Raw genomic sequence first — 27,436 nt, forward strand, 5'->3', positions numbered from 1 at the left:
CTTCCTTCCTTCCTTCCTTCCTTCCTTCCTTCCTTCCTTCCTTCCTTCGTAAGAGAAACAATTAAATTAAGCAGCGATTGTTAAGATTATTTACTCTTCTATGATGTTTTAAACATAAAGTTCACAATTCTACTCATGATATTTCTCTTACAAAGTGAAATTGTGTGTGGTGGTAGGGAATCATGTTGCATATTTTTAAAAATTATCTAAAATAATGTTAGAGATAGACTAAGTGAAGACTATAATTTCATTCTAATTATATTTTTCAATAGGCATAAATTTATCATAATGAAGTTACAGGATGTTTCATGGCAAGAAGCAAAATCATACAGAAGCTAATAAAGTAACATAGGTTAGTCCCAACCAGTGTGCATTTCACTTCCCAAAGAGAAAGACTAAAATGGCACTGAGTATGAATGAAGCTTTAAATAGAAATATACAATTATGAACAGAGATGTACAATTATGAAATGTATAATATGCATGTTTCTTATAAAATTCAGATATTTTAGCAAAATGTATTTCCCATAAATCTTCTTTAAAATTAAGTATTGGTTGTTCATTAAGTTGTCTACAGGAGCAGTGTAGGTTAGCATCTTAGATACTTTTTTTTTTTGGTGAGGCAATTGGGATTAATTTCCAGAGTCCCACAGCTAGTGAGTGTTATGTGTCTGAGACCAGATTTGAACTCAGGTCCTCCTGACTTCAGGGCTGGTGCTTTATCCACTAGCTGCCCTATCTTAGATACTTTTATCAGAGATGTAGTAATATCTGCCACTTGTTCACAGCTAAACCTCTTTCCCCGAAACCTGGACAAATAACTTTAAAATGGATTACTAATTTGTCAGTAGACTAGGAAATTAACACTAAGATAAAATTTATAGTTTTCTATAAATTATTGTTGTGTTCTCATATCTCTACACACACACACACACACACACACAAACGTACGTACGTATATATATATGCAATGGACTATGTGAGTTGGGTAATAAAAATGGTTTTGAAGATGGAGTTTAGGCTACAGGAAGAAAAGGTATTCCAAAAGGGAGATAATTAAAATATGTGTGCTTTGCTCACTTTTTGAGGATCTGAACTACAAAAATTTGAGGCTTGCCCTCTTATTAGGGACCTGAATTATCACCCATTTTGGCTTTATAGTCTCTCCCATTCAATTCATCCACGAACATTTTAAAAGTGTGTACTATGTATAAAAGATGCTTTCTTATGCTTTCTTTTAGTGTTCAAGTAAACAAATCAATTCTGTTCTTAGCTTTATACATGAAGAAACAGCAGGACTCAAAACCTATAGTGGTATACTTTGAAAAAAATTTTTTCAGAGGTAAAAAGGGTTCATCTCTTCCAGAACCAAGAGTAACAGGAGATAAGAGGATGAAAGGGATGAGGCAAGGGGCTGTGTGTGTGTGTGTGTGTGTGTGTGTGTGTGTGTGTGAGTGTGTGTGATATTTGTCAGTGGGAATTTTTGTTAGATCTAGGGAAATGGCCATGATTTATTCTATTTTAGAATTGCCCCATTCTTTCTAGATCTAAATTACACGTTGTTATAAATCTGTATACTTTTATATGGTGCTTTCTTACTATTCCATAGCAATTTTGACACCATTGAGAAGGACTAAAACAAACTAACTTTTCTTGAAGTGGAAACACTTGTCCAATCATGCTTGCAGACTCTCATCCAGGTAAATAGACAGTTGTCAAAGAATTAGTGATAATCACTAGTGAAGTTAGAAGTGAATATCAACCAATGTGTGTATAATACCAAACACCTCAGGATAGCTTTTCTAGAGTATATGTACAACTTCTCTGAACTCATTGAAAACATATTTGGAAAAGTTCGCTTCTTTGTACAGTCATGCTTATTTTAATATTTGCATAATAAAGATAATGGAATAGCCTGAATGTTATAACCTTAAAACTACAAACATTGAACTTAAGCATTCCAGATTGCCATCCAAATGTGTAAAATTTTGGTGAAAAAATTTTGACAATTTCAATCTTGAATATGGATTTGGAAACATGTACATTTTCTAGTTTGTGGTTTTGGTTGGTTATATAAGCTTGCAAAGAATTTGCTTTCCAGTTGTAATGCTTAAATTTGAGGAGTTGGGTAGAACTAGTGGACTGAGTGGGATTGCTGATGACAAAGCTATGAAGTTCATTCCTCAAACCATCAAATGCAGTCTTGTTACTGTTAGAAATTTTATTAATGTAATATTCCTTTCACTAATTTATTGTATTGGTTTTTTAGAGCTTCCCTTCATTAACTGCATATGCGCTCTTGTTTTATAAAAACTTGCTTCTTTGCTGAGCAAAGAAAAACAGCCTCTTAAACCATTTCCCTCAAACTTTTTATAAAAAACTTGAACTAACAAATGTCAAACCTAAACTATGTGAGATTGATAATTATTATATGTGAGTGTAAAGCATTATTTTTCTCTCCATTATTCTGCCAAGAATATATTTGGACTCCCACAACCCTGAACGTATATTTTTTATTGTGAAGTATACATTTGTAGAGTGAAGTATATTTTCTAGAATGGGGTTTTAGTTGATTAGAGTCATACTTTTAGAGCTGAGAAGAGTCCTCAGTCATGATTTAGTCTAATTCCTTCATTTTACAAATAAGGAAATCAAGACTGAGAAAGAGAAGGTGAACCGCTTTATATCACATCAAGGACTGGGCTTGAAACCCTGGTTTGTTGACTTATAAGTGAGGCACTGTATTAGTTTGGCTTGATCATTTCAAAGATGAAGTTTCAGATTAGAAAGTCATTTAATATCATGTGTTTCCTGGTTACAATGGATTATGGTAGACATTAAGTAGTCTTTTAAGGTTTCTTAAATTTTTTGGGGGGGGGGAGAGTGTGTGTGTGTGTGTGTGTGTGTGTGTGTGTGTGTATGTGTGTGTGTGTGTAGCACGTATACTTCTAGTAAAAAGCCCTAGCATCTGCAGAATGACTTGTATTCTGACTAATGTTATGAGAAGGTGCGAGGATGAACACATTGAGCTCAGTCTCTGTACAATGTCAATAGGGCAAGGGCTAATGAGTTTAGAAATTTTTCAGTAGTCAGATCCAGTACCATTACCTCACTTGACTATATGCTCTTTGTCTGAATTTTCCTGTGTGATAAGCACTTTGAGAGATGTTGCATGACTTGAACAGTCATGGAGGCTCCATGGAGCATTCTTAGGAAGATGAAGAATCATTAGCACTTTTCTGCCTTCAGCAAATTGATATTTTATCAAACTTGGACTGTGCTATTCTTCAAGGCATTAAGCCTGTTACTCATATGTGATAGTGCACCAGGGCACAGTAACTACTACTAAATTAAATTGTGTGCTTTGCTCTGCTTTATAGAGGTCACCAGTGAAAAGCACTAGACTGTCAACTTACTTTACCTGGCAGTGGTTCAACTCTTTGACAGGCTTACCTTTGATTTAAACAAATTTGAGAAATATGTAAAGTTTTGGAAGCAGTTTTGCACTGATTTGATAAAAGAAACCACAAAACACTGCAGCGCAGGTGTTGAGAATGTTTGAAAGCTGATTGAGGGAAGCAGATGGCTTTAGTCAGTGGCATCCAGCCAAAAGAGCAGGTGCTGATCATGTGACCACTGGTTACCAGGGTAATCTGATTGCTCTTGGCGTGCAGATGAAAGGAAAGGGGCCCAGTGTTCAGCTGTAGTATTGTATAATTTGTGGCAGTTAGAGCGGAAATAAATGCTGGAAATGGAGCCTCATAGTAGGGGAGACTTCTGTCCATGTGTAGCGTAAACACTAGGACAGTTGGAAGAGGAACTGTTGTATGGATTTTCTTATTTTTTTTTTAAATGTTGTGTTTTATGTGGATCTTTCAGGAAATTAAACTTTTTAAAGCATTATCATGATTTGAAAGATCTTTTTGGAGCTAAACTGTCTTTTGCTGTGCCCCTGAGTTTTGCTTTAAGTTAGAGTGCCATTATTTCCTTATGTTTGAAGGTGTATTAATTGTTGGGGTTTTTTTTAGGGGAAAAAAAACCTTGGAACCATTATTTTTCAAATAACTACTTTTACAAGGTTACAGAATTTAATCTAGTAGTCCAAAAGATAGCAAATCCTACATATGATGGTTATATGTAGTTATATTAACAATAATTTGGAAATCAGATTTTATTTGAGAAGAGCTTAACTTAAAAAAAAAAATCCAGAGAACTCTCTGCTTCTTTTAAGGACCAAGAGGTTGAAAAGTGCTGTTTAGTGCATTCAGTCAGCATCCTTTTCTGTGAAATTACAAATTTCAATGAATAGAAACTTTTCAAAGGTGACTGAAAGGAGAATTTTTCATTTTCAAAACCATTCTGATTCCTGGACTGTATAGTAATGATGTAAAGTAATTGCCACTCAGTATAGATTCTTGCAAATATTTTGTCATGAATGATAGCTGATCTTAGGAAGTCTTGGTGCCAGACTAGAAGTTGGATAGTAGAACCCAATTTACCTTAAAAAAAGAATTAACAAGTAGAGCAGATAGAGTTGTGTGGCTCTCGTTGCTGATAAACAATTTTATTCCATTCTCTTTTCTTAAAATCCATTCTTATGTTGGCTAACCTATATAACATTCAAATCCTATTAACCTTTAATCTAAACATATAGTGGGACCTCTTCTTTAACAGTTATTTTTATTTTGCTGCATATCTTGTCAGTAACCTGGCTTTTAAAAATAATATGCTACCATAAAGATAATATATACTAATAAATAAGCATATTGTTTTAACAATAAGAAGAAATAAAGCAAACAAAAATATTGATACAAACAAAAATAATTGATAAAATTAATTGATAAAATTATTTTAAGAGGTGAAATATCTGGTTAAAAAAAGCAATAAAATCAATAGTGGTTCTTATATTTTAATATGTTATGCCATTTGACAAATCAAATAGTATGCTATAAATATATTTCAAAGCATTGATCAAATGGAAGGCCTAAATAATAGCAGTGTTTAGAGCCAACTGCAAAAGGCAAGGGAAGAAGATAATCATGTTCCATTTTCTTCCCCGCCATTTAAAAAAAGGTGTTCTGACACTTTAAAAACTTGATAGTAAAATTATTTCTTAATGAATGGCTCCATGCCGCAGTGTATTGAGCATATATATAGCCAGGAAAACACAGTGATATTTTACATGATTTCTCAGAATGAGTTAGGGTTTTGCTTTGTCCTGGTGAGCAAATATACAGGATATGCATCGTGTAGGGTTTTTTTTTTCTTTTTCTTTTTTTGCATGTGTGCGATTCCTTTTTTTTTTAATTAGGGCAAGCATTTATTTACAATGTTCATCAAAAATAGAGTTTTGCCACAAAAACTTAATCCTATGATACCACCTTACCAAAAAGAAAAATAATGCATTACTTTATTATTTTTGATAGTTTGGGGGATAGTAATCTGGGAAATATGAGGCATGTATCCATGGGAGAAAGTTAAAAAAAAAAAAACCACAACAACCCAACACTGACTAGGGAACTGTACTTTGAATTCTAGTAATAAGAAACCAGATTCTGAAGCAAGTGCATTGAAGAAAAAGGTCAACAAAGGAAAAACAGAAGGTTCTGAAAACTCAGACTTAGAAAGAACTCCACCACCATCTCCTCCTCCTGAAGAAGATGATGATCCAGGTGTTCAGGTAAGACTATTCTGATATCTAAGTGTTGGTTAGTTTTGGGTAACTTTTGATGGCTATAATGCACAACAGAAGATCTTCCATCTTTGTTAAAGAGATGCTTTAAAGATGTCTCTATTTTTAGCTAGGGCATTATTTCCAGAGAGGTGAAAGTCAGAGAGACCAAGGATGAATGGAGTGTAACACTCACTCCTGACAAGAATTTTGTAGCTTTTACCATAGGATCACAGGACTTAAGCCTAGAAAAGGGACCTCAGGGGTCATTTAGTATCACAGTCCTAATTTTACATGGCTTAGAGAGGTGTAAAAAAACTAAAAAAAAAAAATTCCAAAGTTCCTTTTGAGAGTTTCTGAGTGATTTTTCTGCCTATTCTTGGCATTAAAATTTGACCTAAAGGTTTAGAAATATTGCTTCTGTTTTTGGCAAAAGTTCTTTTAAAAACTACAGTGCACCAGATTTGTTAACTTTCTTAAAGTTTTGTGAAATATTCTTTTCACAATATGAAAATTTTAGGCATAGAGCCATTTGTGACTTGTTTAGGAGCTTCTGTTGACTTCCCTGGGTCAGAATGAGGCATCTTTGTGTGATGGCAGGCCTTCCATGAATTAGTGGACTTCTATTTTCTAGACAGTTGCTTCAGCATAATTTTTCCTGAGTTATATTCATTTATTTCATTGAAATAATGTATACATCAATTGCAAAACTGCCCTTGAAATAAATACAAGAAATTTTAGTTCTCTCAAACAGGGTACATCGCCTTCACTGATCAGGCTTAGAGACACACTCAGTACATAACAGCTAGAAATCATTTCCTTTTTAGGTTCCTTGGAATCATGCCAATAAGCTCTACCGGGATGCCCTGGAATGTATCTTATGTGACATCATAGTTATCAAAGAGTAGTTATCAGGGAGCCCTACTGCAATCGGAAACCAACCCCTAGAAGCTTGAGTGACTTTTCATTATTGCGTAGTAGATTCTCAATGACTATTCGCTTTCATTTTTGTTTTTGTTTTTATTTTTCTCTTAGAGGTTTGAAATAAAATACTTGGAAGATGCAGATGCATTCCAGAATTGTAGATATTTTGTTTGTTTTTTTTTTTTCTTTAGCAAAGCTTCCTGTTATCTGTGACCTCACAAAATTATATTCTTTAAGGTGATCTGAAAAAACTAGTGTATATTTTTTTCTTTTTCTTTTTTCTTTTTAAATATAGCTGGCCTAGTGATGATATTATCCATTTAGGATAATCATATGCTTTCCTTTTGTTGCTTTGTACAACAACAGTAAGGATATTGACAAGGTTAGTAGATTAATGAGATTGACTAGAGAAATTGTGGTGAAAGGATGATTCTGAATTTTATGTAGTTAGGTGTTTTCTGAATCATGTTCACTTTAATTAGGACTTTTAAGACAACATTTTATACAGCAGTAAGAAGATTTCTTTAAAATTTAGAGCTAATTCTCTGAATTTTCTCACAAATATCAGTTTACTATAGAGAATCATTATTAAATTTTATAGAATATTTGTTTGTAGGTTACAGAACATATGACCAAGTTTTTTTTTTTAAGGTAATACCCTAAATGCTTTTTAAAGTGTACCTTTGAGTTGGCATTTTAATCAGTTATAGAATATGTAGCAGCAAAGAAAAAGGAAATAACTATACAAGGACAGCTCTATTTTCAAGGAAGTACTTTTTTCTTCATATATACTGTTCAGGAAGTGATGCTACAAAGTTGTTTATCATGGTTTTTCCTGTAACATATGCATGAAGGGTGGAAGTTAAGCTTCTTGAATTCTGTGACTGTGATTTTTAGATGTTAGTAAATTGCATGTAGTGCTATCTAGTTCAGAAGAAAGTACCACAGAATAGTACAGTAGTGAGATAATGGAAACCAATTTGTTATTCCCTTCAGCATGACCATTGTACCTACTAACCTTTTAAAAGCATTTAAAATACAATTCTACAGAATGAGCCTTCTGCTGCTAATGAAACTAAAGCATTTCACTGTGGTGTGGTTGCCAAAAATAAACAAATTCTCATATTTCATTCTTACCTACAAAATCAGTTCATGATAGGAACACAATAAAAAATTAGTTGAGTGCAGACATGTAAAAAATTTTAATTGATTAAAAAATCAATTCATATTGGGAATCTGATAAAAGAAATCTTAGTACCTCAGAAAAATGCCTTGAGGATCAATACATGGCTAAAAGTCACAGAAGCATTGTACCATGCTGCAATATTTGGGAGCTCTGGGACTTGAGTTCTAATTCTCTTTTTGTGATTGATCTGCTAATTGGCTTTGGATAACTTACTGTTCATCTGAGAATTTATGGGGGTAAATATAATTTATTTCACAAAGTTTTTATAAGGAGTAAGTTTTATTTAACAAGTGATCCTAAACTATCAACTTCTAAAAAAAAAAGATTTCTTAATTTCCCTGAGAAATTACAATAATATTATAGAGTTTAATTCAGTATAAAGCAAATTCTGGAACCCCATTCCAGAAGATTTAGGTACTATAGTAAAAAATATATAGTTGATACAATAAAAACAAAAGACATTGTTGAGATGTGGTCACATAGTATGGAACCCCAGCAAGACTCCAGTGTGTTTTAGCATCCAACTTTCTGCATCTAAGTCTTATAATCAGCCTGTCTCTGTCCATAAAAATTCATCTTAGTCCTGTTTGGGTGTATGTAAATTATAATACAGTAAATTAGATCTAGAGATTCTGCTCCATTATATCCAAATCTAGAGTTTGTTCCATTCTAAATATGCTATGTTGAAGAATTGCCATTCCAATGGAAAAACAGTCTGGAAATTTAATGGATATTATGTCAGAGATATAATAACTCACTAGGTGAACATGGATGAGACTTAGTATCTGTTTCAGGATCATTCCTTTTTAAATATGAGTTAGCCAATATTTTTCCCTACCAATTTTCAGGGTTATTTAGAGGTGTGAACATGTAACATGTTTAAACTCCATTTTACTCCTAGATTTAATGTACAAAGTTATTAATGATAATTTTGTTAGTATGCTCTTTTCACTTTCTATGTGCTTTACAAATTCTTAGAAGTATATTGTTATAGAAGAATGTGGGAGCAAATCAAAACTCTATGCCATTATTTCCAGTCCAAGTTTTCTCAGATGATTTTCTTCATCCTGCACCCTCCAAACTCTTTATTTTCTTTCACGTATGCCAGATTGGAGTTTGAAATGAAGTGCTGGACTTAAAGTCAGAAAGGCCTGGGTTTGAATCCCTGCTACAGGTACTTATGAGCTGTTTGATGCTGAGCAATACACTGATCAACTCTCTTGTTTTTAAAATGGGTAGAATACCCGAAGTATTCACCCTGTGGGCCGCTCTGAAGCTCAAATTAGATAATATATACAAAGTACTTTGGAACCTTAAAGTGCTATGTAAATTTCAACTATTATTACAAAAGCAATACCATTTTCATGTATGTTCAACCTATATTTTTAATAAAGTTTCCAAACTATTTAAATTCACATACAAGAACAAGAACTTTGAATTTTTAAATGATGATTTAGCAAAATCATTTGCAGCATGCGCCATCCCCCTCCCTGCTTTCAACACATATGAGGAATGTCCATAATTTTTAATTTATTATTATTATTTTTTTCTTTTAGAAGAGACGATCTAGCAGGCAAGTTAAGAGAAAACGTTATACAGAAGACCTGGAGTTCAAGATTTCTGATGAGGAGGCAGATGATGCAGATGCTGCTGGGAGAGACTCCCCTTCAAATACTTCACAGTCCGAGCAGCAGGTCAGCTTGCTGTTTTGAATAAATAAATGAAGATGAATTGTGAATTCCATACCTGGAAGCTAAATAGTTCAGTAGAGCCACTGGACTTATAGCTTAGGGCTTTTCATCCAATGTTGGTGTAATGGACTAAGAGAAACCAGTTGTTTTGCTGTTTCCTTTAAAAAGCTATATTCGCTCAAATTTATTTTTCTATAAGCCTGTGATATATAATTTGACACAATTCTGAAGAATTAATGGTCTCTGCTGAGGAAAAAAAAATCAGAACTAGGCTACAAGGAGACTGAATTTACCTCTGAGAATTCAGTGCTATAGCTTCTATGACTTTAATAAACCACTCAAGCTTGTCTCCTGCTGTTAGGCACCATAAGAACTCCTTTATGAAATTACAGCCTTGTAGTACCCAGCAGGGTCTACTTTATTCTCTGTGCAATGTAAATGATGGATAAAATAGTTTGTATAAAATGAGGGGTAGTAATGTAAGAATGATTATTGTAAAGTTGGGTTTGGGTTTTTTTTTTCCCTTTGTATAGTGCTCTTTTCTTAGCACTGCTGTACTTTAGTTAACAAACTGGTAACCCATTGAAAAGTGTGTTAAATTCATGTCAGGGCTTTATTTGGTAATTTGGCCAATGTTAAGCTGTTATAAAATGTTTTATGTGATCCCTATAGATAAAAAATGCTTACAATAGTACAGTGATGACTATATTTACCCCATGGGTATAGATGAACAAAAGTTATATTTTTCATTACTACCTTGTGGAGAGTATTCTATATTGGCAGCTAGAGTTTCTGAATACTTGCTAGCTTTAGGGACTGGTGAGAATCCACATAATTGAACCACATACCTATGAAATAATAAACAGGTATCTCTCACCTTCTCTGTAGGGTTAAGTTTCTTCTTATTTGCAGTGATTCTTGCTTGAGTAATAGTTGGACTCATACTTCAGTGTCAATTAAGTATTGAATTTGAAGAAGTGAATTAGAGAGCAGCATGGAATGATCACCTATATTGCAAATGGCATAAAATCTTTTTTGTGAAAAAAACATTCCAGTTGATTCATATATTTTATTTTACAGGAATCTGTTGATGCAGAGGGTCCCGTAGTAGAGAAAATCATGAGTAGCCGATCAGTCAAAAAGCAGGTAAAGAAAATTTTTATAATGGCTAAAACCATATTCCTAAGATATACTTTTGTTAAGTTCATTCTCCCCTTTTCACCCAAATCTGTTTTAGAGTTGAAAGGAACCTTGGTTGCCAGACTGTTGAACCCGTTACTCCTTTCCTCCAAAAGTACCCCTCTTATTGCTCACACTTTTCTCTTATTCTGATACCTCCTTGTATTATGGAGGCTGGCCTTGGATTCTCAAAGTCCATTCCAATGGAACACAAGTTCTTTTAGGTCCTACTAATCTGGAAAATCTCAGAGTATAGACTGTATGTCTGTTATCTGAGATGTTAACCCAGCAGTCAAGGACCAATCTAACCAAAATCTGACAGGCTCATTACCAGAAGATTTGCCACCCACGGATGAGTTATGTTGACCACGTCAATTTAAGAAGATTATATACTGATAACTAGAGGGGTTATCATCTACTTTAATTGAGGAAATGTCCACAATGATGAAATAGTCCTTTGTAAGATCTAGTTCAATAATTCTTTATTCATTCACCTTTCTCCATCCCCTAACCCCTAACCAATGAAGGTAGAGTATGGCTAAGGACATGGACATTATATTTTTGGGAAATGGATATGTTTTATGTATGATATTTATATTGAACATATGTATTTTTGATAGATTATAAGCCTCTATAGGAAGATCTAGAATTAGATTTCTTTCATTCATCTTACTTTTCAATTTGTATATTTCAGTCTGTTTATCTAAGTTCATATGAGGTGATTCTCTTCCCATGTTGTTTTGGATTTTGGTGGGCGTGGGGATGAGGTGGGAAGTTCTGTGTATTATACTTTCAGTCTACAAGAGTTTTTTCCTCTAGTGCTCTTCCCTTTCCCCCCTTTCTGTGAGTGTTTTTACTTATACCAATGAAATTTTCATCACTGTCTCCACTGCTGCTGTGGAGGTGGAATACATGACTATTTCTAATGTAATTTCGGATGACAGTATGACTCATTCTGAAGCATTTACAATTCATATCCATATGACAGAGTGAACTGGGTGCACTTACAAAACTAGCCCCTGATAATAATGTTGAAAAAGGATTTTTATAACTTTAGTGCCAACCACTTCATTTCAGATTACTTCTTGTTCAAACAAGAGAAAACAGTTTGAATAAATGCTCTACTCAGCTTAAATCATCACATATATTTGAGGATTCCCTCAGACCTACTCAACATCTAAACTCTTCTGTTTCTATTGAGGTCATTTCCACCCTCCCCATCACTGAGGTTAATAATCTTGAAATTGTGCTTAACTTTCCCTTCTTTCTCATCTTCCATAACCAATCAGTCACTGAGTTTGTCAATTCTGTATTTCGTGAATCTGTCCCTTTGATTCTACTCACATTTCTACCATTTTTGGTCAGGCCTTCCTCACCATTCCTCTACTATTGTAATGAGTCTCCTCTTTGGCCTCCCTGCTTCCAGTTTTTTTTTTCCTTTCTCCAGTTCATCTGACATATAACTGTCAAAGTGAACCTCGTAAGCTACAGTTTTGATTGTCTCTTTCCGGCCCTAAAGCATTCATTCTCTCCCCATTGTCTTTAAGATAATATACAAATATACATAAGATAATATACAAAAGAAAATATACAAAATAAGATAATATACAAACCTGGCACGTGAAATCTTTCACAATCTGCCTCCTATTTACCAGCTTTGTTTCATCTTCCTCCTTGTCATCAACTCTGTATGTCATTCAATCAATTAATAAACATTTATTAAAGACCTGCTATGTGCCAGGTACTGTTCTGAGCACTGGGACCAAACAAGACTATTCACTGTTTGTTGAACTCAGAACTCAATCTTCTGTTTATATGCATTTATACAGACTGCCCCTCATTCCTGGATGTACTTTATAGGCCTTGTGATTTCAGCATCTCAGAATCTGTCTTCCTTTACTGATCCCCAAAGTTGTTAATACAAGTTACTCAAGTTATCGTGTCTTATTCTATTTTTGTGTGTGTTTTTCTTTTTTTTAATTAATAAATTTATTTATTTTTAGCTTTCAACAATCACTTCCATAAGATTTTGAGTTCCGAATTTTCTCCCCATCTCTACCCTCCCCCCACCCCAAGACAGCATGTAAATTGATATAGGCTTAACATCTACATTCATATTAAACCTATTTTCACATTAGTCATGTTGTAAAGAAGAATTAGAACCAATGGAAGAAACCACAAGAAAGAAGTAACAAAAAAAAAAGAGAAAAAAGCAAATAATATGCTTTGATCTGCATTCAGACTCCATAGTTCTTTTTCTGGATGAGGGCATTTTCCATCATGAGTCTTCTGGAGTTGTTTTAGATCCTTGCATTGCTAAGAGGAGATAAGTTTATCAAAGTTAGTCATCACACAATGTGGCTATTACTGTGTACAATGTTCTTCTGGGTCTGCTCACTTCGCTCAGCATCAGTCCATACAAGTCTTTTCAGGTTTTTCTGAAGTCTGCCTGCTCATCATTTCTTATAGCACAATAGTATTCCATTACATTCATATACCACAACTTGTTCAGGCATTCCCCAATTGATGGGCATCCCCTCAATTTCCAAGTCTTTGTCACCACAGAAAGAGCTGCTATACATATTTTTGTACATGTGGGTCCTTTTTCACTTGTATGATCTCTTTGGGATAGACCTAGAAGTGATATTGCTGAGTCCAAGGGTATACACAGTTTTATAGCTCTTTGTGCATAGTTCTAAATTGCTCTCCAGAATGGTTGGATCAGTTCACAACTCCACCAACAAATCATTAGTGTTCCATTTTCCCACATCTGTTCCAGCATTTATCATTTTCCTGTTTTGTCACATTAGCCAATCTGATAGGTGTGGTGTGGTTCCTCAGACTTGTTTTGATTTGTATTTCTCTAATCAATAGTGATGTAGAGCATTTTTCATATGACTATATATAGCTTTAATTTCTTCATCTGAAAACTGCCTGTCCATATTCTTTGACCACTTATCAATTGGAGAATGACTTGTATTCTTATAAATTCAACACAGTTCTCTATATATTTTAGAAATGAGGCCTTTATCAAAGACACTGGTTGTAATCTTGCTTTATCCTTAATAATGTCCATACTGTGTCTCTGTCCCGTAAGCTCCTTGAGTGCAGGATCAGTTTTGGTTTTTAATCCTTGTTTGCTGAGACCTAGTTCAGTATCTTACATGTAATAAGTACTTACTGAATTGAATTGCTTTTAATATTCCATCTTGCAGTTTTCTGTTTCTCTGGAAAGCCCACATGCACATGTACCTGTCCATATCCGTATTTGTCTGTGGGTGTGGCTTTCAGATATAGTCACTCTCAACTTTGATTTTCATTTTTCTTTGTAAGTATGGTTCCTACTATTCTACATGTTAAGGAAGCATATTTTAATTTACTAGCACAATTAATACAATGTAGTAACTTCCTAATGAGAGAGGTGGGAGATTCAAGGAGATACTTGTTTTTTTCCTGGGCTATGCTCTAGAACAAGAGTTCTTAAACTTTTTTGTGTCATAGACTCCTTTGGCAGCCTAATGAAGCATATGGACCTCTTTCTGGAAGAATGTTTTTTAATGCATAAAAAAAACACATAGGATTACAAAGGAAACTAATTATGTTGAGATACAGTCCCCAATATATTAACAAACACTCATCCTCAGAGCTGCTCTAGAAGGGAATATGGAAGTCCATGAGTACTATATTGTATAATTAAGATTTTCCCTTTCTCCTCCTTTCTGTCATTTGTTATACCTATCACTTGCTATTCTCTCTTTTTTTTAATTATTAACTAATTAATTAATTTTTAGTTGTTGCTATTGTTTAAAGTTACACAATTCAGGGTATGAATTAAATGTAAAACTGTCACAGAAAGCAATAATAAAAGATCCCTGAGTGGAGGAAAATATATATCGACTCTGAAAATAGTAAAAACAAACAAACAAACATGAATTTCTGAATTTTGATCTCCTATAAATTGAGTTAAGTGCTGAATCTGAGTAAAAGAAATTTTTTTTTGTCAATGAAAAATTAACATTATTTAACTTACAAAGGCTAAATTTCTGTTGCATTGAGGACTTTAGGGGCAGTTCACTTAAGAATTGTAGAGGTTTGGGAAAATATTGCATACTTGACATAGCTTTAAAGAATAATCTCCTTCAATGAGTCAAGTGACTTATTTGCCTAAATAGTATCTTGTTTGGATAGAACAAATCAATTTTGATTTAGTTGATAGTACTTCAGTAGACATACTCAGCAGGTTTGGTATTTCAGATTATAATTAGGTCACAATTATTCAGCAGCTAATTATTCATACTTGGATTATGTAGGACATTATTTCTCTTTCTTCCTATTTTGCCTATAGTTTGGTCATTTCATTGTTCATCAGCAGCCCTAGTAAAGGACAAATGGGCTTTAGAGATAGTGGTGGTGATAGAATTTAAGAATAAGTATATCCTCTTTTCACAAAGCTTATAGTTTAATAGAGATAATAAAATTAACATCAATATGTATGTGCGTAGAGGAAGGTGAAGGTAGTGTTGTGGTAGTAAGCTGGGAGTATAGGTGGGGTTGAAGAAATCTATCTAAAGGATTTCAGTTAGCAGACATCAAGTGCCTACTATGTGATTACAAAGGACCTAGGGATTACAAAATACTTGAGATTACAAACACGAAGAATGAAGCAGTCCCTATTTATAAGGATCTAAGATTTGAATTGTAGAGATAAGAAATAAAAATATAAATATGTACTCCATAAATAAAAAGTTAATAAATTCAAATCTATACAAAGGAGTTAAATATAAGGTAGTTTGGGAGAGAAGGAACTAGCAGTTGGGGTGATCAGGAAAGGTGTCATACAGAAGATTATGCTTGAGCTACATCTTAAGAGAATAGAGATATTCTATAAGGCAAGGTCAGGCATCAGACATGTCCAATACAGAGGCATATAGATCAGAAAGGGAACGTTATTTATGTAAAACAGAGAAGGCTAGCTTGGCTGGGTGGCAGCACGTGGGAAGAAGAATAATGCCCATTGAGGCTAGAAAGAGTAGGTTCCAGTCAGATTGTGAAGGACTTTATAAGCTAAACAAAGACTTTTATATTAGAGGCACTGGAGAGCCACTGCAGTTGATTGAGTAGAGGAGTTGCATAATCAGACCTACCCTTAAGAAAATTTACTTTGAAAGCAATATATAGGATGGACTGGAGTGGTGAGAGACCTGAGGCAGGGACACCAGTTAGGAAACTTTTGCAGTAATCTGGGTGAGGGTTATAAAGGCCTGGACTAAGATGGTAGCAAATGGATCAATAATTTAGAGCTGGCAGGAAAGGACTTTGTAGGTCATCCTCTCAAATTTTTAAAGGAGGAAGTTGAATTCCAAAGAAATTAAGTTAAGTGATTTGCCACATAGTAAATGACAAAACTATGATTCAGATCTGGTACTCTGATTCCAAATTCAGAATTTTTCTTCCTACCTAGTTTCCCCCCAATGGGCTCTAACTTAAAGGAATATAGAATAGAAATATTATTTAATGCCTATGAGACAGAGCAGTCCAAAGAGTACACACCAAATAGAGATTCAGAAAGGCCCTGGATTTGTGATTTTATTGGTATGAGGGAACTTCCAGATGAGGAAAATCCATCTACCAGTGCAGGTCAACACTTTGTCTACAACATAGTTGTAGAGAATTGCTTAGAATACTGAGAGATTAAGCCCAGAGGCATACAAGTAATAGATTCACAGATGGGACTTGAGTTCAGGTCTCCTTGTTTCCATGGGGGGAAATAAGAGCATAAGAATGAGGTGCTGAGAACTTTAAGTAAGTAATCCCTTCTAAAATGTAAGCTGAGTTTGGCAGGGATAAGTTGTTATTTATTCTTTTATCTTCCATTGCTATTCACACAGCCCCTCATATACAGGCAGTCAATAGATGCTTTATGAGTGAATGATGAGATCATTGCATTCTAACTAGTGTGTAAGCTCCTTGTTGACAGGAACTATTTCATACAACTTCTATACCTTATAGTATCTGTCACTGTGCTGAGAATGACAGCATACCCTTAGTAAAATGACTTGTCATCTGATTATATTTGGAGAAGACTAGAAATTGCTATTAGGTTACAAATTCTGTTACTAAAAGACAGTTCTTTCTGCTCACTAATGCTAGGTTCTCTTGCTTTCCTGGCTTTCTATGTTTCCTTACCTGCAAATCCTCATCCCTGTGGAATGTCTGGCATTTGATTTCTCTTCTGCTCCAGGACATCCCTGGAGAAATCTGTGTGAAGGTGATTTTATCTACTCTATAACCTCAGCTGGGCTCTTGCTGAAGCTTGGTAGACCTATTGACTCAATGCCTATTGATTCCCTATTTCATTCTGCACTGTGACTATTCCAAACTTCCTTTCCTTTTCCCTCTTTGAGGTTATTTTGGCAGGGGGCTCCCTCATCTTCAAATCATGAGATACTTTTCTTTTCCTGTATTAGAAAAGATACTTCTACTTCTTCCAAAAGTTCATCCCTGTATGTGCCTTTGATTCCATTCACTCATGCCTCCACAAGGACCTAGCTCCAATAAATATTGCTTCTTCATCATGCATCTTCAGTCTCTCACCATTTTGCCTTACAGATATACTCAGCGCTCTCAAATCCTAAAGACAAAAAGTTCCTACTGAAATATTTAGTCTATCTAATGACCTTTCCTTTAGTGTTGAAAGTCTTACAGTCTACACCCAATACCTTCACTTCTCATTCTCAGCTTATAATCTGGTGTGCCCCCACCATTTGAATGAAACTGCTCTGCTAAAAGTCATCAATAATTTAAGTATTAACTATCAAATCTAGTGTTCTTTTCTCCTTTTTTTCTTTTCATTCCTTATCCTTTATGATATATTTGGAGGGCAATGAGAAGATATTGAAAATTACTATTAAGTTAATTTTTTTATCTTTGTGAGTTTTATTCATATGTTTTCTTTTTATATCACCAATTTTTTCCCATTATTCCTTCCCCTTCCCCTCCCAGAGAGCCATTTTGTATAACAGTATTTTTAAAGAAAAAAAACAGACCAGCAAACCTCATCAATACATCAAAAAAGCCTGAAAATGTATGCCATGTGCCATACCACCACTCTGGAAAGGAGTGGTGTTGGAGGTATCTTACATTTCTTCTTTAAAACCAAGCTTGTTCTTTGTAATTTTGCAACATTGACTTTATTTTTGTGGTAGTATTTTTCCATTTATGTTGTCATCATTGTGAATATTGTGTATTGACTCTGCTTAGTTTCACTCTGTCTCACATCATGTAAATTTTTTCATGTTACTCTATTTTCATCATGTTTGTCATTTCTAATAGAACTGCAATATTCCATTACATGCATGTATCTCAGTTTGTTTAGCCATTCCCCATTAGATGGGCATGCACTTTGTTGCTAATTCTTTGTTAACAAAAAAAAAAGGATTGCTAAAAATATTTTGGTGTGTGGGAGGGACTTCTTATCAGTGATCTTCTTGGGGGTATAATCTTGGAAATGGAATCTCTGGATCAAAGAGTGGATATTTTAGTCACTTTATTTACATAATTCCATATTGCTTTCTAAAATAGTGATATTGATTCATAGCTTTAAGAATAATTTAAATTCTGTTGACCACTACTCTGACTTCAGAGACACCATTTTCATAGAATCATAGATCTATAACCAGAAAGGATTTTAGAAGCCATCAGGTTCAACACCTTTAATTTACAGATGAAGCAACTAAGACACAGAGTGGTTATATAACTTACCAAGGTCACACAGCTAATAAGTGTCTGAGGCAGGTTTGGTATTCAGGTCTTATTGACTCCTGAATCCAGCACTCCATCCGTTATACCACCTAGCTTTCAATACTCTATTGTTTCTTCTTCTGGCCCTTTAACTATCCCTGCCTCCCATTCTGACTTCTTTTAATCTGTTTTTACCTCTTAATATCTGGATTTTGCCCAAAAGTCTTCTTTCCTTCTCCTCTTTCTCACTCTTTTAGTTTACTTTTTGGTTAACATTCATTCTCATGACTCTAACCATTCCTGTGCACTCATAACTCATCTGCACTCTGGAATCACATCTCCAATTGCTTAAAGGGCATTCATGCTCATTGATGCCTCCTACTCAATAGTCTAACACTGAGAATATCTTTTCCCCAAACCTGTTCTTCCTTCTAACTTCAGTATTTCTCTCTGTGGTATTCTTAATCATTGAATCTCTTATGATTATAACTTTGGTCTTATCTTTGACTTTTCCTTCACCTCACATAATTAATGATTAGATCCTATCAGTTACACCTCTGCAACAACTCTCCTATCTTTTCCTTCCCTTCTGTTCCTCCTGCCATCACTCTAATCCAGGGCATCATTTCCATTCACCTTGATGATTGAAGTAGCCTCCTAATAATTCTTCTTGTCCCTTTTCTCCTTTCCAATTTGTCCCTTATAATAGTTCCTGAATTACTTTTTTTGGGGGGGGTATAAATTTGGTCATATTACTCTTATGCTCAAATCTTTGTAGCTCCCTAGTGCCTACTAGGTCATATTCACATTCTGCTGCCTGCCATTTGAAGCTCTCTATAACCTGGTATCAGTCTACTTTACCAGCACAATCTCATCTTATTCCCTCAATGTACTTTATATCCCAGCCAAACTGATATCCTCCCTACCTCATGAACACATAACTGTGATCTTCTGTCTCAGTACTTTTGATCACACTATGCTAGCAATGCCATCCCAATCTTCATCTGTTGAGGCCAAATCAATTAGCAAGCATTTGTCAGATGCCTACTATATGCCAGGCACTATGCTTGGTGCTGGGGATAAAAAATATAATGAATGAAACAATCCCTACTCTCAAGGAGTTTACATTCTATTGGGGGAGAAAATGTGTGTGTGTGTGTGTGTGTGTGTGTGTGTGTGTGTGTGTGTGTACATGTAGAGAATACATGTAACAAACACAAATACAAATAAATATAAGATAGCTAAATAAATGTCAGACAGGGAGGGTCCTGTCAGTTGGTAATCAGGAAGGACTTCATGTAGAAAGTGGTACTTGAGTTGTGTCTTTGAGAGATCTATGATGATGAGAAACTGCATTCTGGACAAGGAATGGGGAGCGGGGTGAGGAAGGCCAGTGCAAAAGCAGAGAAAGAGAGGAATTGAAATGACATGTGTGGAAGACAGAGAAATCTGGTTTGGCTAGAACATCTGTCCTTTACAATTGAACTAGAATGCAATCTCTTCTATGACTTTTTTCTTGATTTTTATAAAAAAGGTCAATTAAAAAAAACCCTTCCCCTCAGATCCACCATTACATTTATTTTTAGCAGCACTTTGCTGCACTTATAGTGTAGTATTATATAATATAGTTAGCTGGTGTGTCTTACTATTGGACTTTAAACTTTATGAGGGCAGAAATTGTCTTTTTAAAACATTGCTTCTCCCCAGTGTCTAATACATTACTCTATACACAGTAGACATGAGCTCTCTTAAATATTTTGCTGTTGTTGTTCAGTTGTTTCAGTTGTGTCCAACTCTTCATGCCCTTATTTGAGGTTTTCTTGGTTTTGGTACTGGAGTGGTTTGTCATTTCCTTCTCCAGCTCATTTTACAGATGAGGGAACTGAGGCAAACAGGGTTAAATGACTTGCCCAGGGTCACACAGACAGTAAGTACATGAGGCCAGATTTGAACTAAAGAGTATGAGTCTTCCTGACTTTAATCTGGCACCCTATCCGATTGACCACCTAGCTATCCCTCTGTTGAATGAATAAATAGTTTTTATGAACAGTTTTAGTTTGGTTTGCTGGAGGAGAGGATTGCAACTTCATGTTAAAGTAACATTTGAAACCTGTGTATATTTTAATTATTGGTACTATTGTTTTTTCTCTTACTATGGATAACTGCTGTTTAAGAAGTCAATTAAAACCTTTAAGAAGTTTCATTTTCTGCTAGTCACATTCCTGCAACTATAGCAGGTAATACTACGTTGTAGTAAGGAGAACAGTACTATATCTTTATTAATACAATGATAGGAGATCATAGAGGTCAGGGGTCATGTTTTATTTTTCTTTTGTGCAATACCTTAGCCAGAACTTCTCAAACCATGGGCAAAAGTTAAATATAAAGGATTATACAACATGCTAATCAGGGATGACTCAAGTAGTGATGACACTTGTGAAACCAAATCGGTTCACATAAGCATTAGCACAAGGGATATGTTTGGTTCTTGTGACTAAAGTGGACTCCTTTATATGAGTGTAAAGGGCTTTTGGTGAATTAATTTTTCCAAGTTTAGTTCATCATATGAATTTTGCCAAGACCTCTTCTTTGGGCTTAAGGGGTGGAAATAATGACTTAAATTCACTTTATATCAGAATAGAATTATCTTCCTTTTTAGTGTTAACTGTCCATATTTCCTATTAATATCTGTAAGCTTAATAGAGATTTTCTTTTAAGCAAGATCTTATCCTTTTGTCATTTTTAAGATATTTTAACTGAATCCAGTAATAATTATGATATTCAAATAATCTGTCATAAGGGGAAAGACTTAATTCTTTTTGCATTAACATCCCTACTAGTATTCTTATTTCCTCACACAGTTAAAAATATTTCCATATATTTGGCAATGAATTTTCTGAAGGGTTAAAGCTTTAGTGCCTCTTTAATCATAAATTTGTGTTATTCAGCAATTCACTTCAGTAGTACTTATTAAGCACCTACTCTTTACCATATGCTGTGCTAGGCTCTGGTTCTATAAAGAAAAAAATGAAAGCACTCCCTGCAGTCAAACAGGTGGCTTGGGTTCTACTGAATAAAAATAAGATATGTACAGATAAGTCAATGTAAAATACATAAAAAATAGTTTCTGGAGTTTGAGGGAGAGGGAAAAGGGGATCAGGAAAGGCTTTGAGCTGAACCTTGAATGTATCTAAGGGTTCCAAGAAGTGAAGGTGATGAGGGGGAGCATTGCAGGCATGGAGGGACCTTTCAGAATTGTGAAAATGGGGGATGGAATACACCATGTGAGGACTAGCAAATAGTCCAGTTTGACTGGAATGTAGAATATATGAGGGGAATAATATAAAATCAGTTGTAGAAAGATAGTTTTTTTAAAAGAATCATTCCAGTACTAGTTTTATTGTTTTACAATATATGCATTTTATTTCCTCCTTTGTGATTCTCTAACTTAGTAATAAGTTAAGTGCTTAAGAAAGGCTAATGGATTTTTGGCTGTGTTTTAGGATTTTTAGTATCAAAAGGGGTTGATTTGTTTCCCTGGGTAGTTTCAATAATAAGGACAATTTGCCTTACTATGTTTGGAACTTTTCAATTTGAATGTAAAATATGTGGTTCTCAAAGTGCCCCTTAATAAACTGAGCATCAGAGCATCAGTATAGAGTATCCATTTTTGTGCTAACAATATAAGCATCAGCTTGCTAATGAAAGTGAGTAGACTTGTTACCAGAAATAATACCTTAGAATGCTTATTTTTTTTTTTTGTTGATAGAGATTACCTCAAACATACATAGTAACTATTTAATAACATAATTTTTAGTAGTTCTTGTGTTTTGGAATTTCAGTCACTTGCACAGGAGATGTTCTGGACTTTTTCTAAGTATTAATTGGAAACACTTATAACATAAAATGCTTTCTTTGAGCTGTGTGGATAGCTTTGGTAGAGAGAGCGCTAGACTTGGAATGAGGTGACATTGGTTTATATCCCAGATCTGCCTATTCTAGCAATGTGACTCTGGGTAAGTCATATCATTTCTCTGAGCTCCTTTCCTGCTCTATAAAATGAGGATAATGCTCACCATTCCCTCTCTCAGAATTTAATTCAACTCACATTTATTAAATACCTATATTGTACAAGATGCTATGTTAAATACAAAGGCAAAAGCAGTGCCTGTCCTAACGGATCTTATGTGGTGTTTAACTATAGGTTATTTATGAAGATCAAATGAGATCAGGTGTCCTGGCCTTTGAGATAATTGCGTCAGCTGCAGATGCTGCTTAAAATAGAGCTAAAGTCCTTCTCTGTGAGATGTAGCCATACTTTTTAAGCATTTTAGGACTCTGGTGCTTCACGTAGATCATTCAGCAGCAAGATCCAAAATACAGTAGCCAGTGGGGGTAGGAAAATAAATACTGATGACAAAGTTAGGAAATGGTAGTCATGTGTTCATCGAATCATAGATCTAGGGATTTTGTGGGAAATTTTCTCTGAGCTCCACTCAACAGCACTTCTGGGAAGGTAAGAACACTCTGCTTGGCATATAGTAGTTGCAAATAAATCCTAAATGATTGGAGAAGACAGTAGGAGACATTATAAAAGAAATTCAAAGGAAGGAAATCTAACTTCAAGTAACTTATTTAAACTTTGCGACATATTTTGAGGGATCTAAAAGGCAGCCAGGTGGCATAGTGGACAGAGCATTGGCCTTGGTGTCAGGAAGACCTGAGTTCAAATCAAGCCTTAGACATTTACTAGCTTTGTGACCCTGGGCAAGACACTTAACCTCTAATGGGGATAATAACAGCACCTATCACACAAGGTTACTTTGTAGAGCACTTAGCACAGTGCATAGTGGATGTTTAATAAATGCTGTTTCCTTTCTTCCAGTAAGATGACTTCCAACTGGCTTTTCCAGTTTTAGATTGGAACTATATAAATGAATAAATGTTAAAGCACAGGACACAGCAGAAGAGGGATGGGGGAGATGAAAAGTGAAATGGGTTTTGGAGAAATTATCCAAATGGATATGATTTTACTTTTATTTCCAAAATTCTAAGTTCGTTCTGCTGGGTCACCAAGTATGCAGGGAACAGATTTCTTTTTGTTTCAGCAGAGATTAACAGTGTGGAACAAAGATGACCTGCCTCCTTTTACATCCATGGTAGAATACAGCCTTCATCATGGGTGTAGGACACTGTAATAACACTGTGACATTTTCTAGACTGGCCATTCTGGTAGTCATTCACCCTCCCACGGGCTCACAAATAGTTGTTGACCATACTGTGGACGCACACTCCATTCCCTTCTTGGTCAGATATCTACCAGTGTTTCATGCAAGTGAGCAATTACAAACTCCAACTATATGTCTGCAGCAATTGGATAGTTTTGATCACAATAACTGATGATTAGAAGTTCACAGAGTTTGAGGAGAGATGAGTTTTTCTGAGTAGATTCTGTAACTTATTCTCTAATTGGTAGGAGCTTTCAGACTTCTTTGTGGTCTCCACTTTGTTTGTACTTGGATTTATTTTCTTCACAAGTAACTGTACAGCTACCCAAAAGCCACATGTTCCCCTTAAGGGATAGTTTGACCATCCTTGTAATATAATATAGAAATAATTCCTAAATATCTGTAAATACTGTTTATGTCCATATTCTATCTCATCAACCCTTCTAAAAGAAAGTGAACACGTCTTAATCTGTTTAACACTGAAACCAAGTTGCAGGGGTAGGGGAGAACCTCAAAGGTTGAGACAAAGGATTGTTATCTTCCATAAATACAATGTAGTACCCTGGAATAAGAGATGTTACACACAGTCTTAAGTTCAAATAACCTTGTTTTTAATGGTATATATCACAAAGTCAGCCTTACTTGAATGCAGTATTCTGGGTGTTAATTTAATTTGGCTGCTATGTATGTGTGACATCTTGTTGGAGAGAATTTAATTGTACCATTGAGTAAAACTAAAGCCATGCATAGCGATGCACTAAAATTAAAGCACAAAAACAGGCTTTAGTTTTATATGGTTTTTTGTTTAGAATTATTAACTACATGGAGGGCTAAACTTGCTTTAAACTATTTTAAAACATTACAAAACCCACAATGTAAGGTTGCCATGAGCCAGCCAAAAATAATACATATGGCATTCAGGAGTGCAGTTGCTAATTGGCTACTCCCTGAGAAAATGGTACACTTGGCGTCTACTTAACGCTGTGGGTTTGGCAGACAGCCAGATTTGGGGTCAGGTTGTTGTGAATGAAGCTGCATGTGGTTAGGGAGGAGTTAAAATGATTCATGTCTTAGAAGTTAGAGTAAGCAGAGGGTAAGCTGTTGTAGCAAACACTTTACACATACAGGCATTCCATCTTACTAGCCCTCTACTGAGCTACAACATACTTTTATCTCTGAAAAGTGCACACATTCTATGCTTTGGTGGGAGGGAATAATTAAGCTCCTGAATGTCCCAGTGGATGATTTTAAGCATATTGCTGAAAATTTCTTTTGTTGCAGAAGGAGTCTGGAGAGGAGGTGGAAATAGAGGAATTCTATGTGAAATACAAAAACTTGTAAGTAAATTGTGATTCTGGGGGTGGGGGCAGTTATTTTTGGAAAGCATACTTGAAAATCTCAATCATTTTATAAAAATGATGTTTTGACTATTGATCACATACATTTATTTGTATTTGACTAATAATAATTCTTTGGTGACTTAAACTTCTGTGTGAAGCAAAACATGAGATTTTTTAAACATTTCTTATGAATTGTTTTCTTTGAAAAGTCTCTAATTGGTGTATAGTGAATGTTTGCTAATTTCCTTGCCCAATAAACAAGAGGAATTTATAGGAAAAAAGTCAGCTTTAGTAAAAATGAATGAAAGAAACTCTGTACTACAATTTCTCACCAACCTCACTAATAAGCATTTGAAAGATAGACTTTACAAATGAACTTCAGTGTTAATGAAAGATATACAAAAGGAATTATATCATTGGAGGTATTGAATAAAATGGAACAACTTTTATAGCTACTAATTTGGGCAAAATTCTGTAGGGGATGAGTAGGAAACAAAAATAATGTTATGCTAATCTGATTAAAAAATACTGTCATTTTTGCTTTCTATGAGAAAATGTAGAAATGCTGATTCAAGGCAACAGCTGAAAGAACTGGTTGTTCTCTGTACTTAGTTAAATTCTACAAAGAGATCACTTTGGCCAAGATTAATTTATCTGGACGTGGGTAGCCACAGATAATTTCAGTGCAATTTTTGGCAGTTTAGTTAGAACACTACACTAAGTTTGGGAAAACATTAGAAAACTTTATCATGACCTGATAATGTTAGTGAAGAAGACAGTGTAAATATCTTAATAAATGTATTAGATTATGACTACTAGTAACTACATTAGTCTTTTAAGCACTGAAGATTTTTCTATAATGTTATAACCTGGTATTATCAAATTGGATGGTAGAGTTAGGATCTAAAAAATTCTCAACAGGCTAGAATTATGACTCAAACGTAATAAGATGAAATTTAATAGATGTAAGGACATTAATTTGCATTTTTAAGGAATCAACTTCACAAATATGAGATAGACAACAATTCCTATGAAGGAGATTGATGTTTTCATGTATTGAAAGCTTAATATGGATCAGCAATGTGATGTGGCAACTCAAAAGCTAATGCAATTTTTGAAGTCATCACTGTGCCCAGAACAAGAGAAGTGATCATTTTACTGTGCCTCTACCTTGTCAGACCACATCTAGAGTATTGGATTCAGTTCTGTGCCACATTTAGTAATTGACATTAAAGTAGAGGGAAGAGCTAACAGAATGGTAATGGGATTGGAGACCATGCCATGCAAAAAAAAAGGGGGGGGAGGTTGGGAACTGGAGATGTTTGTAACATGGTAAGAGAAGCCTTACAAGGGGACATGGTAGCTGTCTTCAAGTATGTGAAAGGCAGTCCTGTAGAAAAAGAATTAGGCTTGATCTTCCTTGCCCTTGGTAGCAGAACTAGAAGCAATGTGTAGAAGTTATAGAGAGGTAGTTTTGGTATCAATGTAAGGGAAAAATAAAAACCTGCCTATCAAATAACAGTTGTCCAGAATTAGAAAGGGCATGACAAGAGAAACTTAAGTTCCTGTTTGCTCATTGATCACTTATGATGTTGTAAAAGCAATCTCTGCCCAGGTATAGGTTGCACTAGATGCTCTCTGGAGTCTTCCAACTGTGAGGTTATTTGATTAGCCTTCATGGTTTCTCAGATCATTTTATATCAACAAGGAAGGCATGAATGTGGAACAGGGTTAAAAAACTTGGGTTCTGGTCCTAGACATGCCACTATCTCTTTAGGCAAGCCACTCAATGAACTTATCTTTAAAGTAATGAGGTTAGATAAGGTGATCTCTAAGATTTTTCAGTTCTAAGATTCCTTTATTTTAATGGGAAAATATATATTTCATCTTGTTCAGTTTATTCTGTATAAATCTTTCAAGAACATGCAGCAAGAACCACGGAAACTGATATTAAGATAGCATTCCTAACCTTTAGAAGCATTTCTATTTCAGTACTTCTTTGATGTTCAGGAGAAACTATTTTAATTTAATTAAAATTTCTTTAGGAGTTGATGACTGTAATAGAAGAGTCAACAATAAAACATAAAGAAATTGGGATTACTTTGTAGAGCCATATTAGTGCTACAGATTAGCAATTAGAAGATTTGGGTTGTAAATTCAAGGAAACATCACAAGGACAATATTCATTGACAATATAGAAGAAAAGCTTGTTTTTAAACAAGCAGAAGGAGCTTGAATATAATATCAAGGAATCTGGGGAACACTTATTTGGCTGTGATGTTGCAAGTAAATCTGGAGTTTTTTTTAGTCATGCTTCTGTCCAACCTACAAGAGTTGGACTGACAGATGCACTGGGAATCATCACTACCTAGCAATTTACAGACAGTAGAAACTTCAAGAACATTTTATGAACAAAAAGAGTAATTAATACTTCTACCGAGTTCATCAGCAAAATCTCATATTGCCAAATAAAAACAT

At 34.8% G+C, this 27,436-nt stretch overlaps 1 protein-coding gene across 4 annotated transcripts in view; it reads left to right on the forward strand.

The window, feature by feature from the left end:
- LOC114053892 (chromodomain-helicase-DNA-binding protein 7) overlaps positions 1-27,436 on the forward strand; it is a 245,912-nt gene that overhangs the window by 145,291 nt on the left and 73,185 nt on the right. For all 4 annotated transcript variants that reach the window (XM_027877006.1, XM_027877008.1, XM_027877009.1 and 1 more), the window contains exons 4-7: positions 5,538-5,679; positions 9,337-9,474; positions 10,552-10,617; positions 24,900-24,955. In XM_027877006.1, the coding sequence (XP_027732807.1) occupies positions 5,538-5,679; positions 9,337-9,474; positions 10,552-10,617; positions 24,900-24,955 (402 nt within the window). The remainder of the gene's footprint in view (positions 1-5,537; positions 5,680-9,336; positions 9,475-10,551; positions 10,618-24,899; positions 24,956-27,436) is intronic.

Source organism: Vombatus ursinus, unplaced genomic scaffold (genome assembly GCF_900497805.2).
Source record: "Vombatus ursinus unplaced genomic scaffold, bare-nosed wombat genome assembly UNPS02014812.1, whole genome shotgun sequence".
NCBI lineage: Eukaryota > Metazoa > Chordata > Mammalia > Diprotodontia > Vombatidae > Vombatus > Vombatus ursinus.